Here is a 16,652-nt window from a genome sequence, read left to right as displayed (position 1 = left end):
CGAGAATTCTAGATCATCAATATGTTAAAAGGAATATATTGGAATAAATAGATATAGGGCTGCCTTAGCAAGATTCGGGTAAAAGTGAAAAAGGACCGCATAAACAAGATGGTATCGATTTCATGTCTTTAGGAACCGTAACTAAAATCTTTTGAGCTACATTTTTGCAGAGCATTCCCAAGCTGTAAAATGTCATCTTGTGGTACTTTTATTGCCTTTCTTGAAATAAAGGACGAAAGGACATTGAAGGAAGCGAGTTAGAAGGTCGAAATGCTCTACGACAAAAATCCTCATTTGATTTGACTGAAGACATGTCATCTTAAAAGTATGCTTAAACAGCAGCGAAAAAAACTTTGGAGCTTTAATCCAAATCCATATTTTTGTCGATTAAGGTTTTTGGAAATAAAGTGTTTCACAGGCTGAGGGTATATCTCTGTCGGCAAAGCCGACTGATACTTTTTACTTGTTTCTACATTATTTACCGAAATAGATTTTCATTTGAGTTTCCCAGTGGTCGCAGGGGATGGAAGATACTTGGCAAAGCCTAGGATTTATCTTGGTCCTTCTTTCAGCTCAAGTGGACACTGACCTCCCCGTGGTGTCACCTGGGGAACTGTCTTTAACACCCGTTAAAGGTAGTAAGCTAACATGTGCCGCGCGTTCACCCATAAGAACGTTAAAAATTTGGGTTTGGGTGTCGGGTTAGTAACCCTCCCCTAGAAAAAACAGCCTACTATGAAAAAACAAAAGAAAAGAAAAACAAACCCCTCTAAAGTTGACGAACCCCGCAAACGTTTTAAGGACCATGATCTGCGAATCTGCACTTGGAATGTTCGCACTCTTTTTACGCATTGGCAGATGTACTTGAAAAGTACAAGGCCGACATTACTGTCATACAGGAAATACGATGGAACGGGAAAGGCGTCACAACAACGGCTAAAGGTGGCGCAGGAGTTTGGTTGCGGATTTGTAGTTGGTCGAAGGTTAAAACATCTGGTCTCCTGCTTCACCCAGTGAATGAAAGACACGCTGCAATTCGATTAAAAACAAAATTCTTCAACATTAGCTTTAACAGACCAAAGATATATTTTACGAGCGCTTAGTAGAAACTTATGACCGTTGACCTGTCCATGACATTAAAATTATACTAGGCGATTTTAATGCCAAAATTAGAAAGGAGAAATTCAGTCTCCACAGTAAAACATCTGACAATGGTATGAGGCTGATAAACTTTGCAGCTGCAAGAAACATGGTAGCTAGCAGTACCAGATTTAAGCATCTCGATATTCATAAGGGCACCTGGCTGTCGCCAGATCAAACAACAAGACATCAAATTGATCACGTTGTGATAGATGGAAGACATGCATCAAGCGTATTGGATGTACGATCGTTCCGAGATGTAAACACAGACTTGGACCACTACCTTGTTGCAGCAAAGGTACGTACCAGATTAAACGTAGCAAACAAAGTGCGAACAGACACAACACGGAAGTTGGCCATTGGTAAGCTGCAATCACAACAGATAGCCACAGCATATTCCACTCAACTGGCCCAACTGCTTAATCAAAGCACTCCTCGTCCCGATAATATATCAGCGCAATGGCAAAGTATTGCCCACTCCATGCAAACAGCCGCAAAATCCATAGTATGATCAATCCATGGTATGATCAGGAGTGTCATGCTGCTACCCAAGAGAAAAATGCGGCATATAGGGCTACTTTACAATCCGTAGCAACGCGTAGCGCACTAGAGAGATATCGGTAGAAAAGAAGAGAGGAGAAACGTTTTTTCCGCAGAAAAAAAGAGAGAGAGATGGAAAACCGGGAGTGTGAACAAATCGATATGTACCGGAGACAGAATGAAGTCCGAAAATTCTACCAAAGAGTGAAACATCAAACTGATGGCTTTGGAACTGGCACATCCTCCTGTAGAGACCACCAAGGTAATCTGGTAACTGATACAGATAGTGTGCTCAGGATATGGAAATAGCATTTCTCCAAACTGTTGGTATCCAAAAGTAGCGAAGTCGACGAAGATACCACAGATCCCATTCCAGAAGATGGCATTGAATGTATACCACCCGGCCAAGACAGCAATAAACCGGCTGAAGAATAATAAGGCAGCAGGAGCTGATGGCTTACCGGCCGAGCTGTTTAAAACCGGTGGCGACACGCTGATAATAGCTTTGTTCCTTTACTTTTTTAATGGTAAGAGTGGTAAAAGAGAAAAGTGTCAAAATTGCTCAAAATTGCTCTCTCATGAACATTTTTACCAGAAAAGTAAAGTAACGGAAAAATGATAGATCTGGCAGCAATGTCAAAAGAAACATACAAAATCAATTTTCGTCTTTTATTTCACAGTTTTTAATTTAGTTTTGTCAGCGTTCGACTTTTTCTTTTTTTTGTCCATTTTCTTCTGTATTGTGAAATAATCGTCAAACAAAAGTCGAAAAATCAATTCTGCCATTTTTACCTGCAGAAATTTGTCTGGTAGCCTGTTGTGAAAGAGAAAGCCATTTTAGCTCTCTCTCCTCTCGCACTCTCTTAAACATTGCTTCCGATTTTGCCACTTTTCGGGGTTAAGGAACGCTTTGCAGGGTAAAAATGGTAACAAATGGTAAAAATGGTAACCTCAGGTAAGTAAAGGAACACAGCTAATGTGTATGCATCAGCTAGTTAGCTCCATCTGGCAGGAAGAACGCGTTCCCGACGATTGGAACCTGAGCATCCTGTGTCCCGTCTATTAGAAAGGAGATAAGACACTATACTATAGGGGCATAAGTCTTATCCCTATCGCACATAAGGTAGTGTCAAGGATATTGGGCGAACGACTAAAGCCCATGGTCAACGAAATAATTGGACCATACCAATGTGGCTTTAGACCTGGCAAGTCCACCATTGACCAGATATTTACCCTGCGGCAAATCCTGGAGAAGATCCAAGAGATGAAGAGCGATACCTACCACCCTTTTGTCGATTATAAAGCAGCATTCGGCATCACGCTACGTTCAAAGGTATTCCAAGCCATGTCTGAATTTAGTATCCCCGCAAAACTCATTCGCCTTTGTAAAATGACTCTAACTGACACAAGATCTTCAGTTAAAATAGGAAGGAACCTCTCCGAAGAGTTTTGTACCAAAAGAGGTTTCAGGCAAACAGACAGCCTTTCGTGTGATCTTTTCAACACCCTGCTAGAAAAGGTTATACGAGAGGCAAACGTCAAAAGAAGTGCCACAATCTACACCAATAGTCACATGTTACTTGCTCATGCTGATGATATAGACATCATGGGACGATCAGTAAAGGAAGTAACCGATACCTTTATGAAGGTCAAAGGAGAATCTGCTAAAGTGGGTCTGGCGGTAAACGGCGAAAAGACCAAGCTGATGGTGTCGGCGCGCAATGCGTCCATTGAAATCGGACCAACTGTTGAAGTTGGTTCCTATAATTTTGAGGTAGTAAAAGACTTCGTATACCTCGGCACCGCCGTAAACACAACATACGACATCAATTGTGAAATAAAAAGACGAATTGTATTGGCCAACAGATGCTACTTTGGCTTAAGTAATCAGTTTTAAAACAAAGCCACATCTCGTCAAACATAAATAACGCTCTACAAAACACTGATACTACCCGTGCTGGTGTATAGTTCCGAAGCCTGGGTACTTGCGCAAGCAGATAAGGCAGTGCTTGGCGTGTTTGGGAGAAAAATTCTTCGAAAGATCTACGGACCGATTTGCGTTGACGGTGAATATCGACGTCGTATGAACCACGAGCTATGTAAGCTATACAAAGACATGAATATAGTTAAACTTATCGAGATGCAACGATTGCGTTGGCTAGGCCATATCATAAGAATGAGCGATGATGAACCCGCTAAATAGGCGTATAAATTCGAGCCACATGGCAGTGCACGCAGAATTGGCAGGCCAAAGAATAGATGGCGCAAACAAGTGGATGAAGAAATGACAAGGCGCGGTATTCCAGAAAGCGAAGCGAAAAACAGAGAGAATTGGAGATCTTTTCTTAGTTCGGTCTATGGAACAAATGTTCTGTAATGGGCCAGCTAAGTAAGTAAGTCAGTAGTCACAAAACATCTACACCAAAAATTTTCAACCTAAGTCCATGTTAGCCCCCAATATAACGGTACCTCCCGATTTTCGGTATTTTTAGGCCCCATATAAGGGTAGTGGTCATAGAACTTGTCCACGATACATTTGCCAACATATGTAGCTCTATGTTGTGATATAACAATACCTCAAGATTTTAGGAATTTTCAGCAATTTAGCTACATTTGTTGACCGAACTGTCTGTAATTTGACATTTGAGTTTCCCGACCTAATTTGGGCAATTGGGGTCTCTGTGGTCAAATAACTTCTTCACCAAAAATTATTGACAGGCAATGAAACTATACCATCTTAGTATAGAATATTTTATGGTGGAGGGTATAAAAAGTTCGGCCAGGCCGAACTTTACAATTTTTCTCTTGTTTATTTTGCATTTTTTCAACACTGTGTGAAATAATTAAAGTATGGCAACAATGTTCAAAGTGCACCTGGCAGTTTAAACAGACCGCATAAAATAAGACACTATAACAAGTTATCACAGCTCGTATTTTATGATGATGACAACAAGAACAACAAGAATTTAGTGGGAGAAAGATAAATACTAAAAGAGTTTCGAAATTAATGATAACTAAATTAAAGTTGTAATAAAACTCGCTCTCAAAATAACACAATGACCGTGAATCTTAAGAGGACTAAATTCAAAAGATTTCAAAAAATTAGACCGCATTCTCAGAGAAATAGAGAGAAAGGAAGAAAAAGAAAGTTTGTTTATTTGGATGTGTGGGTGTAATATGCGAGATAGTGAAACGGTGTTAGTTAAATGGAAATGTAAACAATGCAATGTGGTTTTGTACCTAATAAAAGGTGTGTTCGTTTACTCAATAATTTGTACAAATTTGTACAAGTCCAGTAACTTCTTGTAAACTAAAAAGGTCTTTTGCATTGTACTGGAGAGTAAACGAACAACATCCAGTAACAATTTTTACGAATTTTGAGTAAACGAACACACATAAAGATTTAAAAATGAAAGTGTGGGAGTGGTGGAGGTGGGCTGTGTAAAATGACCATGAGAGTGTAGTGTAAATTTGTGCCGCCTATATGAAACACATGATTGAGCTAGATTGAATTAATGTTTTTTTTTTTTTTTTTTGAGAGAGAATTTGTCTAAATTTGTAATAAAAAAACTTGAAGCAGAGGGTAAATGTGTGTGAGAGATAGAGAGCGACAGAGAGTATATTAATCAAAGGAGGAGAGTATATAGAGAAAAAAGGAGTATTATATTGTGATAAGTAGCAAAGTATTAACGTAGTTCAAAATTGGAAAAGGAAAATGTGTTGTTCGGTGGCATTACGGATGATATTTGAAGAAAAACAAAGCATACTTTAGGGGATGTTGCAAAATACCAGCTACACATGAAGAAATTCGTTATCAGAAGTATTTTTTTTTTTTTTTTTTTTTTGGTACACGATATGAAAATATTTTGTTTTCATTTGAAACTGACTGCTGTGTGGGTACAATGAAAGGCAACGTTTTGTTGTTGTTTTTATTTCAAGCATGGAAATGTTGTAGTTACTGTTTATTGTACCCCCATTCTGTGCTGTTTTGTGAATTGATTGTGCTTGTAGTTTGGAATTTATTTTTGTAAACGTATTTTGTTTAATAAAAAGGAAAATCGTGGCATATATTTTTGTGATATTTTGTTAAGTTGCTAGGAAAATTGTTGAAATGTGTGTTGTTCAATTGTTGATGTTGAGTTGTGGAACATAACAGTTTTCATTTTTGTTATATTTTTGTTTTATGACGTTGCATTCCCTTGTGACATATTCTTTACGAAATATTGATTTTTTTAAATCGATTTGACGTTGATCGGCAATAGAAGGAGTATGAATTAAGATTCGGCTGTTGATACAGAAATCTATCTTAACATCATCACTAATGGAAGTTTGGGATAAAACATCATTAGATTCTTTTTCGTTTCGTTACTTTTTTTACATATTAAATTGTATTGTACAATTATCAAATATGTCTCACACACACACACTATACATGACTATGTATGTATGTTGGTACGTACATATGTATGTATGCGCAACGCAACCCTTATTATGGGGATTCGTTTGTTTGTCTTAAGGTTTGCGTTTGTCTGTTTTGCTTGTTCTTTGCATTAACGTTGGTTGGTTGTTGGTTGATTTTTGTTCATTTCGCTTATTGGCAAAGTTAAGGGAAGGCAATTGGTAAAGAAAATGTATTCAGGGGGGGGGAGAAAGCTATAAATACTTTGCTTGATTACAATACTATATTTTATTGTTTATATGTATAAGTAAGTCTATGTTGGTATGTGTAAAAAATATATAGGTACTTTACATTTAAAATCTCTGTAGATTTTAATCTTATTAAAAATAAATGCTGATATTTAGAGAGAGAGTGGAAAAAATGTGTTCAGTTTCAATTTTATTTCTAATTCATTTATCAAGCAAGTAAAGAAACAAAAATCTATCAATGCAGTTAAATTTTGTCGACTTCAGATAGGCAGGCTTGTTTAGAGGGGGAGTTAAGGCTTATTACGAAGGTCATTTGTGAGGAGTTAAATGCTTGTTCAGAAAACTTTGGCAAATTTTAAAATTTCTATGCTTAACAACTGTTCGACATCCTGCTTTCTCTATAACTCTATGTTTATGTGTGTCTTTTTTCTTTGTATGTAATTTGTGGTGAGTGTGAGTTTTGATTTGATGCTCCATAGTTGTTCTTTCTTTCCTTGGTAAAGAAGGGTCGACGACGAGCTCTATGCTGAGGTGGAAATTTTCAAAAATTGTCAAAGTTTTCATTTTAAAATAGTTTTATTGTTAAAACTTTAGAAAAAAATCAAATCATTGTTTCGCTTATTGATTATAGATTATAGTGTTCCTTTCCTGTTATTTACTTCCTCTAGAATCCTGGTTGTTTCTGTTTCGTTTAGAGTATTCATTCATTATATTTACTGTATTTTCATTTGGGAAGCTGTTACATAACTCGCTAAATCAATTAGTTTTGTGGGGATTAAGGATTTAATATTTAAACAGAAAAACACAATTGGGAAAGAAAAATTCTCAAGAAAGGAAAATCAAAATCATAAAAAATATTATTGATTTTTTAGTTTTTTTCAAAAAGGCAAATTTATATCAACTAAATATTCAATGTTTATAATTGTTCTACTACCATACATACCTTGTAAAAAGGAACAGGTCAAGAGGGCAATAGCCAGGGTTACGCCCAGGCCAAAGGGAGATTTTAGGTAATCCATATTGTTGTAGTTGTGTTGGCACTGATTATCCCTTACTTACAAGCAGCTGCTGTAGAAATTTTCGCTTACTCAAAGTTGAATTTCCATCATTGTAATTGAAATTTTCATTGCCTTCATTAACAAATGCAATTGATTTTTCCTATATTTTTTTCTATTCACCGAGCAGAGACTACGCCTTGATTCTTTTTCTTCTTCTTTGATTCTTAAATGACCTTATTTTAAAGAAATTAAAATTACAAATAACTCGGTATTTATTCTTTTTCTTTTGATTGAATCACATGGATTTAAAAACACACTTTCATTTCATTATTCTTTTTCAAATTTTGTAACAAATTTTTTCATTACCTTCAAACTTTTTTCTCTATATACACATTTTCTTAGCTTATTTGTTTTATTTCCTCGGATTAACTTGAAAATTTGATGTTCTTTCTTGGGTGCGGATGTGAAAACTGGTTGTGAAAAAATCTATGTCCTGTAACCAGGATTCTGGATATCGAAATTAGAGATGCTGTAAAAGTTTCCTTTATCTCTCTTTTAGACTCTCCTTTTCTCTCTCTGAGCACATCTCTCGATAAGTTTTTGTACGCAAGCGTCAATCATATTTATGGTAAATATTTTGTAAACATTTGGTTTGTTTACATATTTTGAACACGTTTTTCCTACAAACAGCTGATTTTTGTTGTCAGTTTTGTTGACTATAGCAACCCTTGAAAATACTTTTTTCCACATTTTTTTCACTGCGCATGTCATATTTTTCTTAAATATATGACTGGGTTACCGTAACGTTAATATAATCATTTGCTCCTTAGAATATGCTATATACTTGGTTTATATTTGTAGCAAAGACAACCACCACATATTGGGTCTAATCATTATTATTTAACAATAGATGGAGCTATCTACCTATTTAATAGAAAAAATAACAGCATAAATACAAATGTTTAATCCGCGTTTGAGTTATTCAGTGAATTGGAAAATGTTATGGAATACAATCTGGAGCCAAGTAGTAGTGCAATTCTGTAACTCATTTTTTGATTACCGACAAAAATTGGTAACTTAAAAATGCCAATAATAAAAATAGGTAAAAAAACTTTTTAAGTTAAACGGTTTTATGTTAAACATACATTGCAATGTTTAAGATAAATGTACTAAAAACCAAAAAATAATAAAATAGATACAGTCGTGGGAATTATAAACATATGCATAGACTAGACTAAAATAAAACCGTGGGGCACGACAATTGTCTACAAATTATCGACTTAATGTGCGATAGAAGAATCGTTGAATTGATGGGATTGATAAAACCTACGTTATCCGCCATTTTGTAGCGGCCGCCATCTTGGATTTCAATTTTTTATAGTATATTGTATTCTGCTTGCTGAGCACTTTCATTTGATACCCATATTGACGGGATTGATAAAACCTACGTTATCCGCCATTTTGTAGCGGCCGTCATCTTGGATTTAAATTTTTTATAGTATATTGTTGTTGAGCTTGTTGAGCCCTTTCATTTGATACCCATATTGATGGGATTGATAAAACCTACGTTATCCGCTATTTTATAGCGGCCGCCATCTTGAATTTATAATGATAATGAATAAATATAATTGTATTGTCACCAAAATCCAAAGTGTATACAAAATTTCAGATTAATCGGTTGACAGGAAGAGGGTGAAATTTGAATTACTAAATTTGACCCAAGAATAAATAATAAATAAAACAAACGGGGTGAGCTAAATAAAACCATTTAAAAATTGACTTCACTGTTGCTATCGGTAGAACTTAGTAACTAATTCTTATTTATCGTTAACTTACCAAACAAATTTTGGTAATTACAGAAATTTTGCACGTTTTAATTTTTCCGATTTTTGTCTCCAACCAAAAGTGAGTTACAGAGGTCTTTATTTGTCATACTAGCTGAACCCGGTGCGCTTTGCTGCCCCGACTACGATAAAATATAATGGAATGCCATAATTATATTAACGTTTTTAATATTTTAACGAATAAATATAGGAGATATGAAGGCGTTATATACCTATTCAGGGTTGTTATGGAGCTACTATGGTATTTTTTGTATGTTTCAGGAGGTAACAATCCTCCGAAAGCCTTTCCGACTATAAGTATTCCTAATGATTTAGATATATCACAATAAAACATAAATCTTAAGAAGTCTCTCAAAGATATGATACTTAATAGCTGTAGCCTTGGCCAATTCCTTCCCAACTATAAGTACTTGTGTACGAGTAAATAATGATGACTTCTACTGACTGCTAAGTCTTCAATATTTCTTTGAAATTGAACATACATAACAAAAACACGAAATCGATCGAAAATATATATGGGAGCTATATTCCTATATGAACCGATCTCGATATAATTTGTCAAATTTGTTTTTAGACCAAATCGGTATTTGGTTTGGTTCTCACATTCCAAATTTCATTGAAATTGAACATACATACCGTGTTTTGTGCATAAAGTACAGAAAATCAGCTAAAAATATATATATGGGAGCTATATTCAAATCCTTACCGATTTCGATATAATTTGTCCCATTTATTTCTAGAATGAAATATTAGCCTATTATACAATTTTTTTAATTTCTAAGTAATTTTTTTTTTTAAATTTGTAAAGAGACATGTAAATTATTGGAGAAAGTATTTCAGAGGATATAATTTAACTACATCTGTATATTGTCCAAAATATTTGAAAATATAAAAACTACGAACAATTTATACTTTTTAAATATTTTTTCATTGTTTATAACAAACTTAAATTTGGTTTGAAGGGTATAATAGTAATTTTAGTAGACAGTAGTGTTTCTGACTAAAAGCAATACGTCTATTTGTGTTTATTGGACGTTTTTGGCAGATACCGTTCAACACTATGGGTTATGAATAACATCTAGAAAAAGATTTATTTTTATTTTTTGTCTTTGAACATTTTGGTAGGAGTAATTTAGCAATAAAAGACAAAACCGCTGCTTAAGGGTTTATGGCCAATTACAAATTTTACAAAAACGAAAAATTTGTATTGCTTCATTTTAAAGTACAGTTGGGATGGAATATGGTGGAAAGAAATGTCGAGCCAATCGGACAAAAATTAGATGATATTAGAGCGTTAGAAAGAGGAAATTCATTGTGATTTGTATGTAACATCGAAGTTTAAAAAGCGGTTTTCTCGAAATGGCATTTTTAAATGTGGTGCCCACTGTAGCTCAAAACTGATGATCCGATCTTCGTATGTTTTTGTAAGGTTATTATACATATAAAAAGCTTGTACTTAAGTGAGAGGCTTAAAAAAATTAACGGATTTATGGCGAAAAAAACTGTCCATTTTTTAGTTAAAATCGAAATTTTGACTTTGAAGGGTAGGGAATACTATAGTATCAGTTGTCACCAAACAACTTCATCAGTTCCCTTTTTTTCCGCCGACTCTGTATCGATAAACAGGTCAATAAAGCCATCTAGCAAATTAAATAAAATGAGAAATTTGCTGTATGGCCCTAAAGCTGTTTACCCTACAATTTGAGTCGAACTAAAGAATTTCATATCCACCTAGATGGCTTTATTGACCTGTTTATCGATACAGAGTCGGCGGAAAGAAGGGAACTGATGAAGTTGTTTGGTGACAACTGAAACTATAGTATTCCCTACCCTTCGCCCGCAACTAATCAATTTCATATCCACTTTAAAATATTTTGTTGTTATTCAAACAAATGAATTACAACAAAATATGGACTCAAGCTGAAATAAACACAAAGATGTAATTTTCATTACTTCGAATAAGTTTCCGAGATATAGTCTTAGAAAATAATCCGTATTCTGCACTATCTCTACTAAAATATCTATTGGGCAAAAAAATTTTTCTTCCGATTATTCTTTGAACATTAAAACGACTGCATCTCGCATTGTAACCGACAGCAATTGCATTTTGGATAAAATAGGACACTATCGAACGAAGAAGTACTTCTAATAGATGCATATATTTAGAAATTTTCCTTTTTCCGTCTTCTGTAAGGGACATTGCGAACAAGTAAAAAGAATATACAGGGATATACCCTTGGCCTGTGTGAATTGAAGCGTGCGTCTATTGAAAGATCGAATACCGGCTAAACAACCAATATCCATTTTCCAAAAAATTGTGTATTTAGGGGATTTCCGAAGTATTTTTCGACGTTTGAACCTGTCGACAAAATATGAATTTTGATTAATGATCCCAAGTGCTGCGAAGGATTTACATGAAGAAATATGCTGGATTGTCCACTTCGGAAGTTGAACTTATTTTGGGAATTATTGCATTCAATAGATATTGCGCCCACCAGTCATTTCAGTTGGTCACCGTATAATTTAGAGCTTTTGGACCATAATGTCAGGAAATATGTAAACAGGACCAGAAGCAGTACCTTCGTAAAAATTTCCAAAGGATCCTCGAACAGACATCAAACAGCACATAAACAAAAATGTTCATCTTTTTTGAGTAGGGTACCCTAAGGAGCTTAAATTAAGTTTTGGGGAAAATATTACTTAATCCAAAGTTTGGTCCAAATCATTTTAGCGAAAATTTTCACCATCTTCGAAATTTATCTAAGAGAAAAATATTACGATATTGTACCAACGAAGTATCCTGCTCGCACAAACCACAACACATTGTGGAAGTATGAACTTGTCCCTAAAAAACTTTCTGCACATTTTTGAAATATTAAGTTTGGAGAAGGAGACACATTTTGGTCGTACGAAAGTACGTAAATACCTTTATTAGCCTAAAGGCTGAGAGCATCAAAATGTGTTCATGGATTTTTGCTAAAAAAGAATTACACGGATTAAACGTTTTTGTATACATATATAGACCTTGGATTGGGCGCCAGAATTTTGTTTTAAAGAATTCAAGTCTGGTTGTCAGAGTTTTGCAATTTATGAGAAGATCACCGTTAGGAAACCAGAAATTCTCCAAGAGAAGGCCTCGTTTGTCTAGAACGCCAAAGTCTATTGCAGATGCACGATTGGGCGACAAAATTTGTCATTAACAAACCCACGATTGTGTGCCAGAATTTCATGAAGGATTGACGTACTATTGCTCAGCATTAGTTCTCTATCAACAAAACCTTCAGAAATTCTTTATCAAAATGTCATTGTGATAATATCAAGGATTGGGCACCATAATATCTTTAGGAAAATAACTACGATTGGTTTCTTTATGAAAATAATATGAATATCCAACCATGGATCACCAATATTTGTCGTTGAAAATATCTATGACTGTTCCCTATTTAAATAACGCGTTTGGGCGCTAGAATTTGTCTGTTAAATAAAACACTATTGGATGCAACAATTTTTCTATAAACGTATTCATATTTGGTTGCCAGAATATTTAAAACACACAGTTTAGAATCCAGAATATTAATATAAAGTTGCTCATTAACATACCCACGGTTGGCTCCAGAATGGATCTATTAACAAACCCACGTCTTACCGCTAGATTTTTTTATTTACAGGATCTCGTGTGGAAACTAAAATTAGAGAGGATATATGAAGTAGGTAAGAAAGGAAATTACATAAACAATTAAAATTAACGCAATTTGACCGGGGGTTATAGGATATTATTTCGGGAAGTTTGAATTTTCTAAAAAACTGTGTAGTTATAGTATCCAAAGTGCTCTGGCTATGTTCTCTGTGATGAAATCAATTTTCGTAAAGAAAAACCATTATTTTTTAAAATTTTTAAATATTTCTAAGGGTTTCCCCTTGTCTTATATTAAACTACGTTGGAGTTACCGAAATGAAATCACTGAATTTAATTATACGTACATATGTATATACTCTAGTTGTGTGTTAAAGCTAACTTCTGAAGTATCCTGACGAGGGTCTCCAATTGATCAATGATACGCCCAAAAATATTTGCAATTATTTATTAATACATTGTTCTCAAATATATATTAACTCCGATTTATTGTTCAAAGTGTTCATAAAAGTATTGGAACTTCGTCAAGAAGTTTTACGTCATTTTAATGAAAGATATCAATTGAAATTATTTCATCTGTCTGAACAAGGTTTACATCATCGTTATATAAGAAATTTTCGTTAACATGAACTTCCAAAATTTTGGTCAGGTGATAGTTGCAAAATGATCTCCCAACTTCAAAAAGAAAACCATGACTTTATTATGTTTTAAAATGGCGTTAGATAAACAACTAATATCTATAGATAAAAAGAAATATTGAGTATAAATCTGAAGGTTAGGATGAAGAACCTCAGAATGTTGCCCAAAATATTGTTCATCCGAACAGCGATGTGAAGACAAAAGACTTGACTATTCATCAAACTCTGACCTCTTGAACACGATTTGCCCTCGGCAAGATGCTGCCGAGTGTAGGATGTAAATCAAGAACATGAACTTATTGTTCATAGTGTAAATTATATTTATGTTTAAGTAAAAAATAAAGCTGTAAGAAGTATTACAATAAAAAATAAATAATTTTGTTTCAAAAAAAGAAAGAAGGATAAAGCGTCTTGGTGACAAAACGTATTAACTTGAAACAACAAAATTCAAAAAATCCGATAAATCGGTCACTAGGCAAAGACATGAATATAACAAGATAAGACATTTTTTTATCATTCTTCAGTGAATGGCTTTTGAATTTAACATAATGTTATGTTACGATATGGTGATATAACATTTTTTCTTTTATACATTTTTACGTATTTAACCGAATTTACCGATCCAATTGACATGGAATTATTCTTAAATAGATCCTTGAATTCATAAATTTCGTTTCTGATACCATTACATGAAATGTTCCTCCTTGCTTGCGATTTTGAATTCTTTCTATACAAAGTTTCGTAAACATTTTTTGTTGCATGCATTTTGTCTAGTCTTAGTTGTATTTATGTCTTTGCACTAGGATAGGCTATAGGTCGGAAAGGGTTAGTTTAAATATTGCAAAGGCTGTTTAACTCGAGCGCACAACATCTACTGGACGAATTCATAACGAAATAAACCAATAAAATATTTTTAGTTTCGAAGAACAAGGAAAATCTGAATAAAAATCCTAAAGCATGGCCTTAAGTTATATATTTTTATAGAATGGCTGCTAAAACTGTTATATATAGTGGTTAATGATTTCTTTTGTTCAGAGATTCATCTTCTTCTTTATTTACTCATCCGTTATCCGGATATAAGTGATCGTACAATTCATTTTGTTTTTTTAATATTTATCGCATTATATTTATGTTATAGTATAGTGGTTGTCAGCTCTCTGTGTCTTGCAGCATTCAGCAGATCAGTTTCGTCGGTATAACCTGTCCAGTCCATGATGTTTTTGAGCCAAGATGTTTCTTTTCTTCCTCTAGCACGCCTTCCATCAATTTTTCCTTTTAAAATTGCTTGTAAAATGTTGTATTTGTTGTTCCTTAATACGTGTCCAAGATATGCTATTTTGCGACTTTTTATTGTTGTTATTAACTGCCGGCTTACATTCATCTTTCTTAGTACTTCGTCATTAGAAATTTTCGCAGTCCATGGTATTTTCAGTACTCGCCGGTAAATCCACATTTCGAAGGCTTCCAATTTTCTTTCATCAGAGGATTTGAGCGTCCAAACTTCTGTTCCATATAGCAGCACCGACCAAACATAGCATTTTATGAAACGTACTTTCGTTGTTACGTTTATGTCATGGCTTTTCATAAGTTTGTTGTATTTACAAAAAGCATCTCGCGCCATCTCTATACGACTTTTAATCTCTTTCGAGGGATCCCATTGGTCGTTTATTAGTATCCCTAGATATTTAAAAGATCGCACTCTTTCAATTTCTGTACCTTGTACTTTTAAGGTCACATCTGCATGGGGATTTTTTCTGCTTATGACCATGTATTTCGTCTTCTTCATGTTTATTTTAAGGCCATATTTCTCACTTACACGTGCAAGTTTCTCTACAAGTTTCTGGAGACCGGATATACTTCCAGCCAGTAACGTGGCATCGTCCGCATACCTTATGTTATTAATTATTTTTCCATGAATTTTTATTCCGACGTTTTCTCCTTCTAGCGTTTCTTGGAATATTTTCTCTGAATATACATTAAACAATAAGGGAGATAGAAGACAGCCCTGTCTAACACCCCTTGAGATGCCAATTTCGTTTGTTGGTTCTCCACTTACTTCAATTCTTGCCGACTGACTCCAATAGAGACTTTTTATGCACATAAGTTCATTGCCTTGCATTCCTATATCATGTAATATTTCCATTAATTTATCGTGTTTGACGGTATCGAATGCTTTTTCGTAGTCAATAAAACACATGAATACATCCTTCTGGGCATCCCTACATTTTTGTGTTATAATTTGGATGCAGTATAGTGCTTCTCTTGTACCCATTCCTTCTTTAAACCCTAATTGGGTATTTCCCATGTGTGATTCACATATTTTGTATATTCTACTATGAATAATCTTTAGAAATATCTTCAAGACATGACTCATTAAGCTAATGAGTCTGAAGTCACTGCATTGTTTTGCATTATTTTTCTTGGGTATTGCGATGAAGGTTGATTTTAGCCATTCTTGTGGATAGTTTCCAGTGTTGTAATTAAAAAGGTTGACTAGTAGGTGTATATTGCTGGAATCAATAAGTTTCAGTAATTCTGATGGGATTTTGTCCGGTCCTGTAGCCTTTCTGTCTTTCAATGATTTTATAGCGCGTTCTACTACGCTCTGCGTTATAGGCGTCCCTCTTCTTGGAATTTCCGAAACATGCTCATAAGATGATCGTTCGCTATCAGTAAAAAGATTGGTAATATATTCCTCCCATATTTGCTTCCTTCCCTCCAAGTCAAATACAGCTTCATTGTTTTTGTTAATTAGAACTGGATTGGTTATTTTCTTTCCATATACTCCGGCGGCTTCCTTTAGCTTCTTGTGGAGGTTAAAATCATCGTGTATACTTTGTAGAAATTCAATTTCCTGGCATTTGGCATTCAAATTCGCATTTTTGGCTGTTCGGGTCGCAGATCGTATCTCCTTATTTATCTCCCAGTATTTTTCATAGTTTTTATTTCTGTACTTGCTTCGCTCATTCCATAGTTCTCGAATCTCGTCGGTAATCCATTCCTCTGTTCTTGATGATGTTCGCTTTCCCAGAGTGTTCTTTGCAGTCGTGTTTATAACATATTTCACCTTGTTCCACAATTCGTGCATATTTTCTTCATTCAACTGTTGTAGTTGTCCATTTATATTGTTTTACAGCTCATGTTTAGTTGCCGAGTCTTTAAGTTTTTCAATATTCATTTTATTTGGGGCTGTTTTGTCCAATTTGATGCG

At 34.6% G+C, this 16,652-nt stretch overlaps 1 protein-coding gene across 1 annotated transcript in view; it reads right to left on the bottom strand.

Moving 5' to 3' along the window:
- The window catches only part of nAChRbeta1 (nicotinic acetylcholine receptor beta1), a 40,546-nt gene extending 32,516 nt beyond the window's left edge, over positions 1–8,030 (bottom strand). The window contains exons 1-2 of the mRNA XM_073981173.1: positions 7,692–8,030; positions 7,271–7,558 (exon numbers count right to left, since the gene is read on the bottom strand). Coding sequence (XP_073837274.1) covers positions 7,271–7,346 — 76 coding nt within the window. The 5' untranslated portion in view covers positions 7,347–7,558; positions 7,692–8,030. The remainder of the gene's footprint in view (positions 1–7,270; positions 7,559–7,691) is intronic.
- Between the last annotated feature and the right edge of the window lie 8,622 nt (positions 8,031–16,652).

The sequence above is a fragment of the Musca autumnalis genome, unplaced genomic scaffold, assembly GCF_047663935.1.
Source record: "Musca autumnalis isolate F117 unplaced genomic scaffold, ASM4766393v1 scaffold_4, whole genome shotgun sequence".
NCBI lineage: Eukaryota > Metazoa > Arthropoda > Insecta > Diptera > Muscidae > Musca > Musca autumnalis.
The sequence above is the reverse complement of the archived record's forward strand: the minus strand, read 5'-3'. Positions and strand labels throughout refer to the sequence as shown.